At 40.9% G+C, this 21,136-nt stretch overlaps 2 protein-coding genes across 10 annotated transcripts in view; one reads left to right on the top strand and one right to left on the bottom strand.

Annotated features, from left to right (window-relative positions):
• The window catches only part of SHLD2 (shieldin complex subunit 2), a 102,273-nt gene extending 100,335 nt beyond the window's left edge, over positions 1-1,938 (bottom strand). For 5 of the 8 annotated variants that reach the window (XR_004232518.1, XM_031956255.1, XM_031956250.1 and 2 more), the window contains exon 1: positions 1,624-1,767. The gene's annotated coding sequence lies outside the window, so the exon portion shown is untranslated. Of the gene's footprint in view, positions 1-1,623 lie in introns of all 8 variants that reach the window. The other 3 variants (XM_031956256.1, XM_031956253.1, XM_031956251.1) reach the window with 3 other exon arrangements.
• Positions 1,900-21,136, top strand: part of GLUD1 (glutamate dehydrogenase 1) — a 32,075-nt gene continuing 12,838 nt past the window's right edge. Inside the window, exons 1-5 of one of the 2 annotated variants that reach the window (XM_012539873.3) lie at positions 1,900-2,713; positions 15,118-15,198; positions 15,707-15,762; positions 16,480-16,543; positions 19,917-20,011. In XM_012539873.3, coding sequence (XP_012395327.3) covers positions 2,275-2,713; positions 15,118-15,198; positions 15,707-15,762; positions 16,480-16,543; positions 19,917-20,011 — 735 coding nt within the window. In that variant the 5' untranslated portion in view covers positions 1,900-2,274. Of the gene's footprint in view, positions 2,714-3,782; positions 3,879-15,117; positions 15,199-15,706; positions 15,763-16,479; positions 16,544-19,916; positions 20,012-21,136 lie in introns of those variants that run through there. The other variant, XM_031956258.1, reaches the window with a different exon arrangement.

The following is a 21,136-nucleotide window of genomic DNA, read 5'->3' as shown; positions in this document are numbered from 1 at the left end:
AAATCATTTGTATTAAACGTGAATTTCCTGTAGTTAAATTTATGGACTTTATAATGAAAAACTTCAGTGGGAAAAAACAATAGAATTGTCTACAAAGCGTCTGTCTTAAGGTTGGTCCCCTCTTGGATGATCTTAAATAGATTAACACAATGAAATGCATTTTTCCATTTCACTCATAAATATGCCAGTGGCTCCCCTCAGTTTCCATGTCATCTCAAATTATTCATTCTGTCCATCAACGGCATCTAAAATTTACCTTAAATCCAATTTTCTCAACACTAATATTCAACTTCAGAAAAAATTATCTCCTTCCTCTCTCCCCTATGGCTGACATCATTCCTCCATCTGAAACCCACTCACATTTTCAGTCCGCGTTTTGATCATAATCTGTTCATCCAACATTCCCTAACTACACTATGGGATCAAAAAAGGAGCTCGCGTTCCTGTGTATGAACTGTCTCTCTCATCAATCACTAGCTTGCTAATTTAGGCTCTCAACTTTTGCCGCCTTCACTCCTCTGGGTTTCGCTTTAACTTCATTAAAGGCCCAGAAACGACCGTTACTGAATGCGCTCGAGTTCGGCAGACTCCCCTTTTAATTACTTGCCCCGGAAGGGATACCCTGCGCGGGCCCAAATTCCCAGCCAGATTTACTTAGTCTTTTATTTTTTGGTTTAGGTGACACTTTGTCCCCCCCACCCCCCGGCTCCCTGGGCTACATGACTGACTGACGGCCTCCGGTTGAGACTTGGGCTGGCAGCCGGGACCACTCTGCAAATCCCTCTCCGGCCCCCGGACCAAGCTGACTTTGGAAAGCGGCGCCGGTGACCTTGCCCCGCCCCCCCCCCGCCCGCCCTCACATCCGATTCCCTGCCTGGCGGTCGGCCCCCTCCCCCACCTCCCGGTCCCCTGGGAGGATGAAGGACCAACAGCTTTGGACCTGCCCGTACTACTTAGTTGCCTCGGTGCTCTCCTGGATAAAGACATCCGTGAACGGCTGGGGGCCAACCTAGGGGACTGTCTGTGTTTGGGGGAAATGGCATTAAAGAAAAGGGGCGCAAAAGGACCTTTTCGGCTCTAATTGATGTCAATAAAGCCGATTATTAAATGGAAACACCCCCCCCTCCCCCGCCACGGGTTTTCCTTCACTAAAGAAGCGGGCTTTATTTTCCGGTTTAAATCCCTCGCCCGTGTCCGGGCTTGGCAGGCGCCTAAGAAACACTTTGCTTCCGCTCATTTCCTTCAGGTTTGGGGAACGCTTGGGCGGCAAGAAGCAGCCTCAGACGCACAGGTCCCGGCCCGACGCAGGAAGGGCCCTGGGGGGGTTACGCGCCCCTGCGCCCCAGGCCCGGGGGTGTACGGGCCGTCTCTGCCCCGGGGGCTGCGTTAGTTGACTTGCCCAGGGTCACACAGCGCGGCCTTCCGGTGTTCGAGCTCCAAGACGCCCCAGCACGTGGCCTCTGCGCAGGCCAAAGAGCTTCTTCCGCGGTTGGGGGGCGGGGTCTCCACTCGGCCCCTCCGCTCCAAGCCTCCCGCCTCAGGACTCCCCCAGCCCGGGGAGGGGGGGGGGGGGAAAGGGGAGAGCAGGCTCGGGCTTTAGCCCCGCCCGGACGGTTCACTGACCTGGGAAACCCTGGGCCTCGGAGACCGGGAAGCTCCGGGGAGGGGGGGCGCCGTCCGGAGGAGACCAGAGGAGAGCCAGGAGGAGGCGGGGACGGAGGCGGGGCCCGCCCGCACCCGGCAGCGCCCGCCCCGCACCCGGCAGCGCCAGGGGGAGGGGACGCGCTTTGGGCCGCGAAGAGCGCCGCGATCCCCGTAGCCATCCCCGGGCGCGGCCTGAAGACACGCCCCCTCCTGCGGCCTGCTCCCGGCGCGCAGGTCCGAGAGGGGGGCGCGGTCGGGAGCGCCGCCGGGCACGAGCCGCGAGCACGCGCGTGGCTCGTCACAGAGGCGGCGGCGGCGGCCGCCGTGGCGTTGGGGGCCGGGGCTCCCCCAGCACCACCCCACCCCCCCCCGGCCGGCAGTGGCGCTGGGCGCGCGCGCCCCCGCCCTTCCTCCTCGTCTTCGCCCCCGCCCCCCCCGCGCTCCTGCCATTAAAAGGCGTAGCTCTGGCCGGCGTCCCGGAAAGCCCTTCGTTCGCTCCCCGTTAACCTGTGAGCCCCGACCGGGGAGAAGGCGAGCGCGCCAGCGAGGCAACCTCGGCTCCAGTGGCCGCTCCCTCCCGCCGGGCCCCGCCACCTCCTCTCCCCGCCGCCCGCCGCCGCCGCCGCCGTCATGTTCCGGTACCTCGGGGAAGCGCTGCAGCTGTCCCGGGTCGGGGCCTCGGCCGCCGCCGCCGCCGCCGCCAGCGACCCCGCCGCCGCCGCCCTGCTGCTGCGGGCCCGGGGCCAGCCCGCGGCCGCGCCACCGGCCCCTCGACGCCACTACAGCGAGGCGGCCGGCACCAGGGATGACGATCCCAACTTCTTCAACATGGTGGAGGGCTTCTTCGACCGCGGCTCGAAAATCGTGGAGGACAAGCTGGTGGAGGACCTGAAGACGCGAGAGACGGAGGAGCAGAAGCGCAACCGGGTGCGCGGCATCCTGCGCATCATCAAGCCCTGCAACCATGTGCTGAGCGTCACCTTCCCCATCAAGAGGGACAACGGCTCCTGGGAGGTGATCGAGGGCTACCGGGCGCAGCACAGCCAGCATCGCACCCCCTGCAAGGGCGGTGAGTTTGGACCCCGCGACCCCTCCCTCCTCGCCGGTCTCCTCCAGCGGTGGCCCGAGAATCCGGGGGTGGGATGGGACGCCCGCTCAGCCCTTTCCGGGGGTCCGAGAATGGGGGGTGCCCGCTTAACCCTTCCAGGCGTCTGAGGGCGAGATGGGAAGCGCCCTTCCAGCCTTGTCCTCAGATGGGGCCGCGGGCGGGACCGATCCTCCCCCGGAAAGTTTTCCCCCGGGGTGCATCTCTGTGGGGCTGTTTGGAAGTGAAGTGTAGACGGCGACGTGTAGACAGGAGAACCAGAAGGCACCCCCCTGGGATAGGGGAAGGGGAGGCAGGGGTCCGGGGTCACCTTTTCAGAAGAAAACTTCTTTCCCGGCTGTAACTAAAGGACGGTTAGCCAGCATTTCATAGATTGCCAGGGTCCGGTCTGTATGCGTATTGCACCTAGGGGTACCCTTAAAAACGAAAGACACTCGTCCCCGCTGCTTAACCAAGGGAAGTTAGAGCAGTGAGTTGAATTTCGGATGGTTCCCTCTCGTGTCAGTTGCCCGGAAGGTGTCGGAATCGATTTGTTTTTTACCGGGCAACCCCCCCCCCAAAGTCTGACCATGTGACTAGCCCCGGATTCCATCCACCGGGGTCTTGGGGGGGGGGGGGCGGACCTTCCGCCGGGACCCCTTTGTTGGCTGCTGCATTCCTCCTGCCACCCTGTGCCATTGCGCCGATTGTGCTGCCTCGGGCACCCCCAGATGCCCAAGTAGGTGGAACTGGTCCTCCCATAAACAAGTGCTGGGACGTCCAACCTAGAGGCGCCTTGCGGCCCGCGGGCCAGCCAATGGAATGAAAGAGCTCCGGGGGGTGTGGTAAGGGCGGGGCTGGCTCCTCGCGGGAGGCTGAGCACCGGGGGCCGGCAGTTTTTGTTCTTGGAAGCCGAATTCTCCCGGGCTCCCAGGCTCTGGGTGAGCGCACGTCCTCGGCTGCCCGCCTTGCCGGAGTCTTCTCCTTAACGATTTGTCCCATGCCCTGAGCAAGAGAAGGGGGGCGGCCGGTTGGGAAGAGCGTCTTGGGTGAGAAGGCCAAAAAAGTGTTTGTGATGGGGAAATGAAATAGAGCTGGAAGAAACTTTGGGCCCGCCTACCCGGTCCCTCTTCAGACTGACCCTAACGAGGTTTGTTATGTGGGCCGTGAGTAGGAGAGGTGCAGGGTCGGGGCTCGTGTTTATTAAAGTTGGCCGCCATCTGAATGGGCTTCCCAAGCGGACTTAGAAAGTTACCTTTCTCCTGCAAAGAAAACTTGGGCAATTTGCTGCGGTCCTAGCTCAGGAATAGCAGCTGCTTTAGAAGTGCCTTTTAAACAGCAGTTCATTAGCTTAATGATTTCCAGATTTTTACTTAATAAGTCTGTATTGATGCCACGTATGTGTGACCTTGGTAAGTAACTGCCACCCTGGGTCTTAGTTTCTCATCTTGGGGAGGAATGAGCCACTTGGCTTAGACAGCCAGCACCGAAGAGACGCAAACTCCTCTAACTCCAAAAGGGAAACCCAGAGGGTCTGAAGTGGTTTGTCCCCCTCAAGTCACCTAGGTAGTGATGGTGGTCCCCTTGAAACAAAGGGGAACAATTTACAATAGGAAGCAATTGGAACTTAATGCAGGCGTCACATCTTCTTGCTGCGGCAAAGTCCTTTAACACCGAGTGTTTGGCAGCAAAAAACTGATGACTTTATAGTCAAATACTTGTTAAGAAGGAATCTAAAGTAGGTAAAAGTCACTGAAAACTGAAAAGCTTAACAATTCTGGGAAAGCTCAGTCTCCACACTAAGACTTAAATATTTTTACGAGCAAATCACTATGATTTAAGGAATTACCTCTTTTGGGGTGTTTGTGAACCCCTACCACCTTTCCCCCAAAGAACAAGGGATTAGATCTTTCAGATGGGCTCCTATTTTTTGTGGAGTTCATCTGGAGAGGCCATATGTTTCAGTGATTGCTGTCAGTTTAAAAAAAATTGGGGGCTTTCAGAACAAGTTGAATATGCTGTGATACAAGTCACAGGATAGATGGAATATAAAACTTTACTCGGTTTATAAGATATAATTAGTTCTAAATAACTTGATTGTTCATGCAAATTAGATTCACTTTCAAAGTATGACAAGTAGTAACTCACATTTAGGGGCAACTTAAGGTTTGCAAAGTCCTTTTCACAAATAGGTCATAATATTTGCCCAAGGTCACCGCACTAACAAGGGTGAGATCCAGAATTTAAGCTCCAGGCTCTTCTGACTGGAAGGTACATGTTCCGTCCACATTACATTGTCTATTGGAAATTTTAGAAAAACATTCTGCAGAGTAATATTTTGATAAAGCATTTTTTGAGCCTCAAACATTTCTTCCAAGGGTGACTACTTTGACATAACTATCTAAATGTTGGATTTATAGGATTTTGGGCATATAAATCAAAGTTATAAGAAATATTTTATTTTTATTTTATATTTTGACATAATCAAAGACATTAGGTACTTGCTTAAGGCATCTAATTCTAGTTGTTTTAAGAGAAAAGCCACAGATTCTTTACAATTCTGCTAGATAAACACATTATCTTGATTCTTTTGTTATTCATAATTTAGTTTTCTTATCTAATCGGGAAACCCAGATTGAGCCAGAAAAGATCACGAAGGTCATCTAGTTTCTTGGTGTCACATCTGGATAGAAATAAGGTGCCTCAAAATTACACATAAGGTTCCCTTAGTCTTATTGACGTAGAAAATACAGTTCATATGTTTTTATTTTTAAATGAATAGAGCAACACAATGAAATCAAGATAGGAAGTACATTTCAATCTAGTTCTGGCCTCTGCAATATTGACATGTTTAATCTAGTACAATTCCATTCTGCAGTGGAGCAAAGTGAGGAACAGAAGTTGTGACTTTTCCAGTCACAGTTTTAGAGGCAGGGTTTTGAGCCCTGCTCCTGACACCCAAATTTGGTGCCTTTTCTAATAATAGGTCACTATAATAGCTTATAAATTAATTAAATTACTTCTTATATGCCTCTTTAACCAAAGAAATTCTAATTAGTTTTCTTTCAGGGGCCCTTTTTAATATGTACCTTGTTTTCCAATCTCAACATAAACACGAATATGCCTAAATTCTTTGTTCTTGTTAACTAACTTGCAGCCAGAATGCAAAAAAGAGAACAGAAATATGACAAGTAAACAAGTCTTTTAAAAGACTTGGAAAAAAGTGTTAATACCTTTACAAAAGGAGAGATTGATTCACATTGGAGCTAAAACTGTATTCTCTGCTCCCAAAATGTTTCTTTAGAAGTCATTCAACTTGAAATGTTGATGTAACTTAAAATTTCAAGAGAGGAATTCATTTTCCTACCGGATCCAGCTTACCCTTATTAAAGATTGTACTCTGCAAGGTTCTTTGAAAGAACGTTGATCAAGGCAAACTCCCAGATCATGTTTTTTTTTAAGGATCCTCCACCTAATGCCAGGTTATGTGTTCTAATATTGGTAAACTTGGTTATGGGTCGTTGCCTTTGTAAACAAACAAAAAAAACAGCTTTTCCTGTGACTTCTGATGTCGTTTTTAAAGCGTTCATAGGTTTCAGGATCAGAAAACCTGCTCTGTCCCTATGAAAAGCACAGGTTCAAACAAAAATTTTTATAAAAAAAAAAAAATTAAGACCCAACATCTCTATTTTTTTTTTTAATTTTTAATAGCTTTTTATTTACAAGTTATATGTATGGGTAATTTTACAGCATTGACAATTGCCAAACCTTTTGTTCCAATTTTTCCCCGCCTTTCCCCCTCCCCTAGATGGCAGGATGACCAATACATGTTAAATATATTAAAGTATAAATTAAATACAAAATAAGTATACATGACCAAACCATTATTTTACTGTACAAAAAGAATCAGATTCTAAAATATTGTACAATTAGCCTATGAAGGAAATCAAAAATGTAGGCAGGCAAAAATACAGGGATTGGGAATTCAATGTAATCCTAGAGTTCTTTCCCTGGATGTAGCTGGTGCAGTTCATTACTGCTCCATTGGAACTGGTTTGGTGGAACTGATTGCTGAAGATGGCCAGGTCCATCAGAATTGATCATCATATAGTATTCCCAACATCTTTATTTATATCAGAGGGGGTAGACACTAGGTAGATATATGACCCATGAATCATTTTGTATCACTTCTTGCAGTAATTTGCTTTTAAAATTGTGCGTATGTGCATATATTTGTTTGTATGTACATATGATTCCCCTGAAAGGTAAACATTTAATGCACACTCGTCTGTGTAAAGTCAACCTAACAAGTACATGACCATAGCTAATGCTAAAGTGAGGAGCATCATACTTTAAACCTTAGTACCAAAATAGATGTTTTTGTTTAAAAAAAGAAAAAAAAGCTATTAAATGTTTAAGAAGTGGGGTGTATGTATAGGGAGCAGTGTCCAAACTTTATTTTATAAAAGACCAATAGTTAAATTGATTACTTGATTATCACAGAAGTGACAGGTCCTGTGATTCTTTAAGCCAGTATTCTTTCTATTGTTTTAATTATACTGATTTTTGGTTAAATTGTTTTCTTGGTTCTGCTCACTTCAATTCAATATTGCATAGAATTTTCCCTGTAGTTTCTATGAATCAATATTAGGTCTCATGCAATAGAAAAATATTACATTATACTCATATACCATAATATTTCCAATTCTTCCAAAACTTTTATTTCCAATTCTTTAAAAATTAATGGCGCTGTTATAAACATTTTGACTTATGTAGGTTCTTTCTTGACTTCTGGCAGTAAATATATATAATATATAATAATGCTTAATAATCTCGATTTTAGGAGTATGGTTTGAAATTTCCAGAATGATTAAATTAAGTTATAATTCCATTTTCTTACTTGAGATAAATTTGAATCATATCTGATCAATCTCTCATAAATTGCTGGAATGGAATATGGTAATTGGCATATTCCTACTACATTTCCTAGGAGGAAATAGGCAAAATAATGATTTTCTTAAATTTTTTTTCATTCAGTGTTCATCAAAATCTCTAAGCCAGTTTGCAACATTTGCTCCTTCCCTCTCTCCCTACAACCCTCCATCCAGAAGTGAAGAAAGAAACCTCAAAGATCTGTTATTCAGAAAAAGCTGAAGTTTACACTGTCACTTTATTGTCCCCATTGTTAAGAAAAAGAAGTGTAGGTTTAATGGTTTAATTCTGCCTCTAGAATGATAGTGGCACTGTCATAAGTAATACTTCTTCATATTAAAGCTGAAATGACAGTTTTTTAAGAGCTAAGGCAAAGGACACTTTAAAAAGTGTTTATTGCATAATTCTTCCTAGAAGCTATGGTACTTGTGTTGTCTGTTAAAGCAATTGGCAAGTAATTGTATTTATGCAACAGATTTTCTAATTGAAACGGCCACTTTGGTTGTTCAGGTAAAATCTATGGACCCAGAATGTTTTTTATCGATAGAACATAAAATTCAGGATTACAAAGGAAATCTATTGAAATCCAGTTATCAAAAGATACATATTTTTTTTATTATAGCTTTTTATTTACAAGATATATGCATGGGTAATTTTTCAGCATTGACCCTTGCAAAACCTTCCGTTTTTCCCCTTCTTCTCCCCATCCCTTCCCCTAGAATGGTAGGTAGTCTAATACATATCAAAAGATATTTTAAAAGTTAAAATCATAAGTTTCAGGATCAGAATACCTGCTCTGTCCCCATAAAAAACACAGGTTCAAACAAAAAAATTAATGTAACAATATGTTTTAAGACTCATTCAGTAAACATTTATTAAACACCTGCCAATACCAAAGCAATATGTTAGGCATCATCCCCTAGCTAAGAGTAATTTTTAAATAGCTTCCTTTCTCCCTGTCTACCCTCACCCACCTAAACCAAAGCAATGTGTTTTAGTTAGTTGTGAACTTGCTGTTCTTTCTCTGAGAATCACACTATTCTCTCTGGAAGTCTTTGAGAGTTTCCAATTTTTCAGAATTACTTCTTTGCTAGAAGTTGAGTAGATGTGACCCAAATAAGGTTTAGTAATGCCTGTCCAAGCTCATTAGGAACACAGTGCTCTCTTTCTCTCTTTTTGTTTCTTCATGAGCAAAAAGTAGAGAGGAATACAGCTTAAAATGCATTTTATTTTTGAGTTCCAGCCAAATTTTAATGAAGGGACAGGAACAAGTGAATAAATCATGTGACTTTGTGATAATATTTTGCCTTACAAGTAAGTATTAACGTTATTAAGTCTACATATAAACATATGTAGTTTTGATTTCTAAGTTCATGTAGATAATAGACATTTTTTAAATGATTTAGTAATTACTACTTTACCATTCCCCAAGGATCTGTAACTTGATTATAAGTAAGCATTCTACAGGAATAACAATGGCAACACCTCAAAATTTTAGATTTTCTTTGAGGATTGTGGCTTCCAAATTCATCACCTTCATTTGATCTCTTAGATATAGATATGCCAAATACAGCCAGTCTGGGTCTGACAACTATCAGTATCACCAGGTTCTTACTGGTTAACACATGACTGCCATAATGAGGCATTAGACCAGAACTTCAGTGAAGGCTTTATTCATAATAAGTAGAGTCTAAAAAATACTCATTGAATTGGGCACAATTGAATGAGCAGAGCAGGGACCACAACCCTGGGAAGCTAGGCAGAAGAGTTTCTACTGAATAAAATAGGCTAGGGTAATTTTTTTCTAGTTTCTTGTCTTAATGAACTGTAGAATCTGAGGTGAAAGGGACTCGGGAGGTATCTGTTGGTCCTACCTGCTCTCATAAATGGTCATACAGTTGATTCTTGGAGATCTAGTTATTAAAGAACAGGCTAGCCCCTGATGGTCCTTTTGGATAGTTAATCACTGTGGGGAAGTTTTTCTTTATAAAAATAACTTTCTGTGGTTTCCACTTAATTGTTCTTAGTTGGGACTTGGGTTTTGAAAGTAATGTTTTTTACAAAGATTTATCTTGACAGTACCCTGGTTCTCTGAGGTACTAGCAATAAGAGCCATAATAAAATTGTAGAAATAAAAGTTGAACATCCATAGTTCCTCATTTTACAGACAGGAAGCCGAGTCCTAGAGTTAAATTCTTCAAGATAATTCGGCTAGTGGGCAGACAGGACCTTGGAACTTTTTGCACCCACAGTGTAGCAGACTCCATGTTCTCCTTGTGGGGCTGAGCCTCTATAAAGTCCTGGATATGAGGTAAGAGCACCAGGGAAATATTTGAAAGTATTTGAAAGAGTCAAAGAATAGAAGTTGATAGTGAGAGACTGGAAGACTAAAGGGATCCTAACAAGAAGAGCTCATTTGGATGAATGAGGTGAGCTTTGTGCATACAGTGTTGCAGACTGTATGCAGAACATAGCCTAAATAGGGGCTTTGAAAGTAGTTTGAACATCCTTGGCTAGAGATTAGATTTGAGAATCATCTGCTTAAAAGCAAGATTCATACTCTTAAAAGGAGGAGAAGGGCCTTGAAACAACTCTTCCAAGCTTTTTAAACTTTATTATCAAAACATGCATAGTAAGTTTTCAACACCCATGTAAAACCTTGTATTTTTTTTCCTCCCCCTTACCTCTTCCTCTAGAGCTTTTTTGTTTCTTGATTTGGAGACACATGAACAGGCGGCCATTTAGATGATGTGGCCATCCAAACAAAGAATCTGTCCAGATTCTGTTTTGGTGTGGCTACCTTTGACATGCCTTTCCTGGTGGGGTTTCTATCTGAGCACCCCATATCTAGGATCTGATTGCCTTATACTTGGATGACGGGGTCATGTTAACTTATTTGTAAGGAGTCTTGGATCATTTAATCCAGTGGTTCTCAACTATGGTTGAGGGCCCTGAGAACCTTTGAGGTTAAAGCTGTTTTTATAATATTGAGACGGATTTACCATAAATAAGCTCCTTGCGGGGGTGTCCTCAATTGCCAAGAGTATAAAGGTGTCCTGAGATCTAGTCCGTGCCCTCATGTCCTGGGTGAAAAAAGTGAACCAGAGTTTCCTGGACATGGCTCCAAAAGGCAGAGGTCTTGTCCCAAGAACCACTTGGAGCAGTGCAGTGGGCTCTGCTCCTGCCTGCTCTGCCTTCCTAGAGCAGATTGGTCCAACCAGCCCAGGGAATCCCCATGGCCCCATAGTTTATGAGAATAATGTGTGCCCCTTGGGCCATGGTGTTTTACCTGCCATGACCCCAGCCCAAAAAAGACTGGAGTAGATGCTTATTCACATGAATAGAAAACTGTGCCAGGAGGTCAAGGATAAAAATGCCTCCTGTACATACCAAGTAGATGCAGATGCCCAGGGTTGAGGCTGTAACTAAAGAAGCCAGGTACATGCAGTCAAAGGTTGCTTTGCTGAGATATTCCAGGAAGCATGGAAAAGCTTCCTCTATGAACCCATGCAAAGGAATATAAGCAGGATATATAATGTAGTAATGCAAATAAATGTGAATGCTGTGAGATTAAAGAAATAAAACAGACCTTTGGCTTTGTTTATTGCATTCACCAAGTTACTATATGATTCATCATAAAAACAAATGCTAGCTTAGGGTAGGGGTTTTTATGACTCATAACCAGTGAAAGCAAGAAAAATTCAAACGGCCCACGGTTTTTTAGGCACTGATTTTTTTTTTTTTTTTAATGGGCAGTGAGTTGACATTTCCCCTCAATATTACAGACCCCCTCCCCGATATTAACACACTGATTTCCATTTTTTCCTTAAAGTTGTATATATTAATTGTCTTTTGGAACTCATCAGTTATATCATTAGAGGTGTTTTTTGTTTGTTTCATATTTCAATATTTGAAATCTGGAAATATCGCAGAAGTCATATTTAATGTTATCAAGGTATATTGTCTTTGATAAGTGAATTATAGAATTTAAATGACTTTTTGCAAAGGGACATAGGAAGGGATTTCAACCTCAGACCCCAAGTCCTCTGAGTCACCCTTTCTTGTTAATATTTCTTTGTACTTTGCTTTTTGATACAAACTTATTTGGGAATAGTTTTTTAAATGGAAGGCTTTAATTATAACGTTCTAGGGGGGAATGTATGTATGTGTAGTTTTGTTTGTTTGTTTTTTTTTTTTAACCCTCCTTTACTTTAAAATTCCATTTACCTGTGTTTCTGGTGTAAAGTAGACTCTGGATATGGGCTCCAATGCATTGGGTCTAGCCCTGTGGAAGGAGACAGCCTTTTCCTCTATCTCTCTGGCTCATGCCTCTACCCCAAAAACCAACCCCGAGGTGGCACAATGGATATAGCACCAACCCTGAAGTCAGAGGACCCGAGTTCAGATGTGGTCTCCGACACTTAATACTTCCTAGCAGTATGACCCTGGGCAAGTCACTTAACCCCAATGGCCTCAGGAAAAAAGAAAGAAAAAATCTTAAGAGTTTGGCTAAGGACTAAGTTCTTCCTCAAAGTGATTAATAGGGTCACTTAGAAAATAGGTCATTGAGTACATAAAGTAGTAAATACATTTGTTACATACATCAAACATTCCTTCTTTTAAAAAATGCTCTTGAGAAAGATAAAATTTAAATATTCTCCTACCCCACTGGGATGATGGATGTGAAAAATTTAAGGGGGGAAGTGCTTTTTGAAGCTATTAATGCTGTAGTCTTCTCCTGCTCCTTGCATTGCATTTAAGTTCTGACTGGGTGTGGCTGGTAAAACTTTTTTAACTTTGTAAATGAGAGTAGTCTCATCCAGTGGAAACTTGAGTGTTTTCCATGGTGATCCATAGTACAGTCATAGTTGGTTTCTGACTCATAATTTGCAGGCCATGTTCATGGGTATTTTGTTTTTCTGGTTTTGTAGTCTTTATGTCTCTGTTGGTGTGGAGAATACCTATATTATCATTTGGAATAACTTGTTCTTGGTACTTGATTTATGAGCATTGCTAAATAAGTAAATATTTGAATTTCTCCTGTTTATGATTTACTGTGCACACTAGAAATACAAAGCTTACAAATTTTCCAAAGAACATTGGCCTTTGCCTATAGGATAACTTGTGATTATGCTGAATGAAGAGGCCGATATTGTCTAGATAAGAGTTAAATTATGAACTTAAACTTTAGGATTGATGACGCCTTTGTACCGCTTACATCCTGATAATAAAATGTGCACAACACTTCCCAGTAGCCAATAGGTTTATTTACATTGCAGCTGGGATTTGTGAACTGGTCCATCACCTGACAAAAACCCTGAACTGACTTTATAGTATGTCCATCACAGAAATGCCTCTGTTAGGACATAATTTGTTGTTGGCTGTAGGCTATCATTTGTACATCATAGTAGAAGATGATTTCTGCTAGTTTACCCCATTTCCTTTTATACAAAATCTAATCTATACATGAATCTGATCTTCTGTTTTGTTTCAGGGGGGAAAAGACTTTGCAGAAGAATTTGGATGCATTCTTTTTCAGACTTCAAGGCATAGTCAGTGCCTCAGTATTAGTACATTAGGTCTTCCAGTGCCTAGGGGCTAAAATCTAATATACATCTTTAATAGAGAGCTGCATGATTTTTAAAGTTAGCTATACAACTACTTGCCTACTCACCCAATGATCACTGACAACAGGAATGTTTCTGGGTTTGGTTTTTTATTTTTCTTTAAGATGAGACTCTTCTAACTACTAAAGTGTGTTTTTTTTAGCCTTTAAATTTTTTTTTTTTAAGCCCTTGCTTTTCTTCATGTTTTGGGCAAATTCTCTGGCGTTTTAAATTGTTTGGCAAAAACAGAATTGCAAATAAACATAATTTAGGCATCATTTGACATTTGAAATCATAATGCTGCTGTTCCTGATACAGTTCTCTCTTATACATGTATTCAAGATTTTTTTTTTACATAAGCTGAGACGATTTGGTGATCATAAAGACTGACAAAAGAGAAACGTTAACTAGTTATCATGAAGGTGTCGTTAAATAATGTCTGACATAGAATCTAAAAAGAGTGGACCCTCCAGATGGTCCTCATTGTGGATAATATATGAATTGTATGGAGTGCTTATTCTTCAAACTGACTAGAAAGTCCATTTCTGTTAGGCTGATGGGCTAAGCCTATCAATTTATTGGAAATCACATCAACAAAACAAAGATGCTTTCTGGTGTAGATAAAGGGTCTTGGGTCTGTGTAATTAATGAGCTCCAACATTCTCTGACTTGGCGTGCAAATATAATTGAGTGTTGGCCTCCAGCTTAGGCCTACTTTTGAATGCTGTCTCAGACAGACATTACTAGTGCTGCAAGAACAGGCCAGCCTCCATCCCAGACTCTTCTCAAGGGGCTTGCCTTGCAACAGAAACGACTGCTTCAAAGGATTTACAGAGTGACATCTGAGAGTAAATGCAGAATGGTTAGGAAGGGCTGTCATTTTTGAGGGGGGATAGGGCTATTTGAGGCTTAGAAAGATGGTATCCTTCTGAGGTAGAGACCTTGCAGGCATGAGTGACAGCCTCCTGCACAAGCACAGATTCTGGGCTCTGAGGACCCTGGGGGATTTACTACATACCCAGTAGAGAATAACATTCAGGAATGCTCAAAAGAAAGGACTTTAATTTTTGCTTTAGCGTAAACTTAATTTTAGAGGCAATATGGATTAAGGGACTTGCTTGGTCATAAAATTAATGTCTGCTGAATTTGAATTCGGGTCCTCCTGATTATGGGGATTTTGTTCTCCATTGCCACACACGCCTAACTGCCCCCAAATAAGCACTTTTATTCAAAGCCAGAAAAGGTTTTTTTAACTGTTCCCCCAATACCTAGAGCTCTGGCAGGAAGCAAAGAATTGGCAGTAGAGGATAAGTATGATTGCCAGCATACCTTGTACTTGTAGATACAAGTATATAGTATAGATATAGACATTTAAGAAGGGAATTGTATGCTGAGAGGACACTATTTCTATTGGTCTCATTACCATGAAAGGCATTGTGTTTATGATGTGTCTGATTAATATAGTAATCACTAGTGAAAGTACTTTTAAAATATTTTTTAAAGGCTGAAATCAGTAAGGATTATTTATTTTGTTATGTTATGGTCATATATTATAATTATTTATATGATAAGCACTGTGCTAAATGCTAGGGATATAAGAAAAGCCAAAAGGTAACTTGTGTTGTCAAGCCTAACAGACAATAAACAATAAAAACGCACTAGTATTAAGAGGAAGTGATGAGAGACAAGACATGTGAATTTGTTTTACTTGACTATTTTATATTTGGGTTGGGGGGGGTGAAGGGAGAGAAAATATTAGTTGGAAGGAGGTTGTTTCTATGTTTTTGTTTTGTTTTAACTTACCAGTAGATGCTTCTTTAAAACCCATTTTTATCCTTCCCATTCTTATAGGTATCCGTTACAGTACAGATGTTAGTGTGGATGAAGTAAAAGCCTTGGCATCTCTGATGACTTATAAATGTGCTGTGGTTGGTAAGAGAGCTTTCTTGTTTATGGCAGGATGTTCTAAAAGTGCTCTAAGCTCTCAGAGAAAAAAGTGATGTCTGAATGTTATTTTTAATAAGACACTTTAGTAAGGAATTGCTTTTAGAAGCATTATTAATTTTTGAAATTATTAACTGGCTTTTGAGGCAAAATGTTTCCTTCTATTTAAAAAATGATTTTTAAAATATGGGTAATCTACCTTAAATTATACAGAATCTATCTTTTACATAAAAATTTAAACCTCTTGAAAGAATGTACTACTTTTCAGTAGGACTGAATTAACTAATAACAAATTTGAATTCTGATTAAACAAGTAAGCCACATAAAATAAGAGACATTATTGTATTAGAAAGTATAGATTTGACAGGACATAATTATTCATTGATCATTGATCAATTCATAGGTCATTGATATTTAAGAGAAAGATTTGACATTTTGCATTTTTATTCCCAAGTATTCAATTTGTCTTTCTTCCCCATCCCCATTTTGCTTTCAGATGTGCCATTTGGAGGAGCCAAAGCTGGTGTTAAAATCAATCCCAGGCACTATTCAGTAAGTTCCACCTTTATGTGTATGTAAGGATCAGAATAATGTGTTCTCTGTGCCCTTCTGTGTTTGTTTTCCCATCTGATTTCCCCTTTCCCCACAGGTGAGATTAATGAACCCTATTGCTTAAAAGACAAATGGAAAAACAAGTAAATAAGTTACTCATTTGGTAAATTGCCATTTAAAAGGTCACTTTCTTGATAGAGCTATTGACCTTTTCTTCAGTAAAGAGGGAGATCCTCTTTGGATCCCACTGTTTGGATATTGGATATTGGATACCACTATTTTTCTGTTGAAAATATTGTTGCTTACATAGAATTTTCTTAAAATAAATTTTGAGGTGGGTTTTTTTGGGGGGGAGGTCTTTCTCAGATGCTATATAATAAACAGCTTTAAGTTCTTTTGTATTAAATTTTATCAAATTAAATTTTATCTTTCAGTTCTGAGGCAATCAGAACTCATTTCTTTTCATCCCTTTGTAAATTCATACAAAGTTATCCCCAAACCAACATATTAGTTATTTAAAATGTTAAGTCTATGAAGCAGTCTCAGTTAGCCTGGGATAAACTGCTCAGAGATTACAATGTAATTTCTCAATAAAGAGCCCCACAAAGAGACATGGCTTTTTTTAGGGTTCTGACTGCTTTCAATTGACTATGTATATGAAGGTCATACTACTTTTAAGGTCAAATATATAACAGCCAAAAATATGTTTCTTTTTAGGATAATGAGTTGGAAAAGATCACAAGAAGGTTTACCATGGAACTAGCAAAAAAGGGCTTTATTGGTATGTATTATAATTATTTCTTGCATAGTGGCCTAGGCTTTACCCCAAACCACTTTTCCTCACAACAGTCCTTAGAGGTGGATAGGATAAATAACATGATCTCCATTTTACATATTAGGAAATTGAGGTGAATGAGCTCTATTTTGAGGCTCCATTTGTTCCTTCCAGGGTCATGACGCCTGCTTTTTCATTTCTGTCTAAAGTATGCTTCATATTTTAGGTAGTAATCTTAATATGCTTTAAGAATTTAGTCTGTAGAGGCAATTAGATGGTGCAATGGATAGATTACCAGCCCCTGAAGTCAGGAGACCTGAATTCAAATGTGTTCTCAGATACTTAAACATTTCCTGGCCGTGTGACTCTGGGCAAGTCACTTAACCCCAATTGGCTCAGTCAAAAAAAAAAAAAAAGAATTTAGTCTGTACTCTGAAGGACTTGTGATGAAAAATCCTGTCCATTCCCAAAGAAGGAACTGATTGCATCTGAATACAGTTGGAAGCATTTTCTCTTTTTTAAATTTAGTTTTTCTTAAAGGTTTTTGTTTTCATTAAGGTGGGAGATCTTGTTTTTTCACAACTTGTATGGAATGTTTTGCATAACTTCACATGGTTTCTTAATTGTGGGTGGGAATAAGGGAGAGAACCTACAGCTCAAAATTTAAAAACAAATGTAAAAGAATTTGTTTTGAATGTAACTAGGGAAAAATATTAAATAAATTAAAATTTTAAAAAATTAATATGGTTATTTACTTAAATGCTGAGAGTTGTGCCTTTTTCCTGATAGATATTCTAATAATGCTGCTCTCTAATATCCATTATGGACACTAGAGAAATGAAGCACAATTGTTTCTCCCATTCAGACATAAAGACATTCCATTAAAAGCATTTATTCTGTCCTTAAGGAGCAGATATCCTTATGTACAGAGTGTATAAATGAAAGTACTTTTTGTGAGAAGGCTCAGAGTCTTTGGGATGGATCAGGGAAGACCTCATGGAGAAGACAGCACTTAGCAAAGTCTTAGAGAATTTAGGGGACTCCAGGTGGCTGGATTGAGGAGGGAGAGAGCCCCCCAGGCAAGGGAGGTAGCTCATTGGAAGGCATGGCATGACTACATCTCAGACTATGGGGGCAAGATAACAGGATTGCAGATGTTCTGAATTCATAGAAGCCTTTTTGGAATTGGGGAGAATGACCCTGAAGCGACAAACTGATTCCTAGGGAGGCTAGTGCTGCTCTTGACAAGAAATAGGGAAATTTGGAAGAGAATTGGGTTGGAGAAGAAAGTTAGAACACTGTTTTGGACATGTGGACTGGTGTGTGCAGGACATCCTGCTCAGATGGGGTATTGTGAGGAGCCTAGAGCTCAGGAGAGCCTGGGATGAGAAATTGGGAGTACAACACAATATAGACAGTATAGAGAGAAGATTGGTGAATTACAATTAATTACACACTTAATTACTACAGCTGTTGCTTTACCATCTTCAAGGCATATAAAAATAGTTTTGACCCTTTTAGAAATAATAATTCAGTGGAATTTTTTATTTTTAAAAATTGTAACCTTACTGTTTCTAGAAACAAATGAAGAAAACCTGATAAAGATGGTTACTTGGAAGTAGCCTTTGAACCATTATTGACAGACTGGGATTAAATAAGAAGTTGGTCCTTGTACCTGGGGTAAAAAGCGTGGTCTTAGATGGCACCTCTTTGTGCTCATGGCTTTTCAGACTGTCACTCTGTATAGCCTTGGGGCCTTTCTGCATTAGCAGAAGGGAGTTTTTTACTGGGAACTTCCCACACCAAGTTGAAAAGAGGACGGTAAATGAGCACAGGGAATCTTAGGAGATAGTGGCAAATGCCTAAGGGTTGTCTATATGTCTCCCAGTTAATTCTGGGTCTGTCTTGTCTTTTTAATTCTAGGGAAATTTTACTTTAATTGATATAAATGAATTTACAGAGAAGCCCCACCTCTCTGGATTCTACCTCTTCTAAAGGTCCTATCTCTGACATAAAGGTTACTCTGGATTTTTCAACCCTATGCTAGGGGCTCTGAGTTATGGGCTTGGGAATAGACATTGGCATCTGGGGCTCAGCCATGCTGAGTAAGAGAGAAGCTTATCATTAGAGACTTGATTGGCCACCAGTTAAATTTTTCCTGGCCACAGTATTTATTTGTAAAGTGTTTTGAAAAGTTTAAAGCACTATATAAAAGTTGTTGTTTATGGAAAGTCAAGGAGTGACTTCAATCTTCCATCAATGATGGGAGTGTCTACAGTGATGAAGTACTCTTTAAGAAAATAAAATTTTCTTTTCCTAATCATAATGTTCCTTATTTCTATTAGTGGTGGTACTGTCTAGTCACCCACATTTGAAATCTCATCTTTGCGGTGCGGTATAAGTTGCCATTTAGTCTGTTTTTGCTATATATCTAGTATTTGTACCTTTCCACTTAATACTTGAAGCAGCTTCTTAGTTATTGTCACTGGTTTATCCTTTTATTTCCATTTTCACTTGGCTGCTAAAGTGATCTTTTTGATTCACTGATGAGGCCATGTCATAGCTGAGAACTCCTGTGGTTTCCTAACCTGGGATTAAAGGGCTTCCACAACCTGGCTCAAACTTTCAGCCTTGTTTCCTTCAAGACAGTTTTTCCACACAAATCAGAATTTGAACTGGTCCCTGATGTCAGATATCCCTGAGTATTCTCTTAAGATTCTCTGCCATGTCTAGATTGTAGGCTCTATCTGTGGAAGAAATCTCTTGGTCATAGAGTACAGAATTTTGAAAATCATTACTGGATAAACTTTCCTTAGGTTACCAGTTTCCAAAGAATAAGAGCATAATAAAAATGTGCCTAAAACTCTTGACATGCATTTTTCAGTTATTTAAAAAAGTGTTTATATTCTTAAAGACATTTTCTGTCCCTATGGTGAGTTTATTTAATAAAACTACTTAACATGGTCTCATTTTTATACTCATAATAACCTTAGTAGTAGTGTGGATGGGTATTAGTTAAACATGGGTAAGGGGGTCTGCTATGGTACCAGTAAGTTTTAAGTATTTATTGCCTTGTTTGTTTAGCTTTCTGGTAGGAGATCAGGGGCTGGAATACCTTGACTTGTCCCATGTTCTTTCTACTGTATTTACTTGTCAGCCATTGGTTTGTTGTTTGCCTAATTGATCAACACACAACATATTTTTCCAAAAGAAATAGAAATACATTGCTGAATGCATTAAAAAAATTGACTTTCTGAAACAGTAAGTTATGGCATGTCATTATATGGTATGTTCAAACAAATTTTTAGGCTAAATTGGCTTTTGTTACAAAGTCCATTGATTTGGGTTGAAGATTGATTGCATTGTCTTTTGCAAACAGGACCTGGTGTTGATGTTCCTGCTCCTGACATGAGCACAGGTGAAAGAGAGATGTCCTGGATTGCAGATACTTATGCCAGTACCATAGGACATTATGTAAGTACCAAAGAAATTAGTTTAGAAAGGTTTCATTTTATGGCATATAAAATTTTCTTAGAAAGTTGTGTGTTTTGGTAGATGTGCACAAATCCCGAAATAGTCCCTCCTTCCTTAATTTTCCTTAATCTCTTTCTCTTTCTTTCAAGAGGGTAGTCTTACTACGGTACTACATTACATGTAGTAATTTTTGTACTCTCAGTGTAGGGGAAAAGATGTGTTTGTGTGGTAGTGGTACTTACCTAGATTATGGTTATGGTGCAGGTAGGCCTTATCAAAAGAATTATTGTACATTTCCCCCAGAGGCGCCCCTGTAGCTCTCAGTCATTCCCCAGATGCCTTTGCTTGGCTGCCTTTGTATCATCTCTTGCTCTCACCAATATATTTTCCCTTTTCTGAACATGTCTTCATAAATCCCTGTGCAACTTCATGAGGCTGAGTTATCCTTGGTCATGGGTTGCACTTGCAGCCTCCTGATCTCTTGTGCATCTCTTGCTTTCTGCGTCATCCATAATTTTTCAGAACATAGTGTACTCTGATTTATCACCATATGACATTACCAGGAGATTTTTTTTTAACCTCATCTGTGATTTCTTTGATATAGGGAAGTTTCCTTTAAGAATATTGATTAGCACTTTATGGTCTTGGAGTTAACTAGGACACTAAGAAAGTTAAATGACCTGCCTCAGGTTAGTTGGCCAGGAGGATCATAGACAAGACTTGACCTCTTATGTAAAGGAAATGGCCCCTTTCCAGTTTCAATTACAGATGTGCTTATGCCATTTGGCAGAGAGAATGGCAAAGCCACTTTCTTCCATGGAGTTTTTATAAATAATTCGTTTTTGTTTTACCTAATGTGTCTTCTTACTTAGCAAGGAGATATTTATCGACTTTCTGAGTGCTTTTACCCTCCATGTTGTAGTGACTAATTTAAGAAATGATAATCAAAGTTGTCATCTTTATGATCTCCTTTACTTATGTTTTTGAACTTCAGTAGATTTTTAAAATAAGTCAATTGGAAATATTGTAGTTGTGCAGTGTCAGTTTCTCATTTATCTCAGGTTTGTTTTTGATTTTGATTATATGCATTCTGAAATGGCTCCTACATCATTAACTTTTTCTGAC

This window comes from Sarcophilus harrisii, chromosome 2, assembly GCF_902635505.1.
Source record: "Sarcophilus harrisii chromosome 2, mSarHar1.11, whole genome shotgun sequence".
Classification (NCBI taxonomy): Eukaryota; Metazoa; Chordata; class Mammalia; order Dasyuromorphia; family Dasyuridae; genus Sarcophilus; species Sarcophilus harrisii.
Note: the sequence above shows the minus strand (reverse complement) of the source record. Positions and strands in the feature narration are given on the sequence as shown.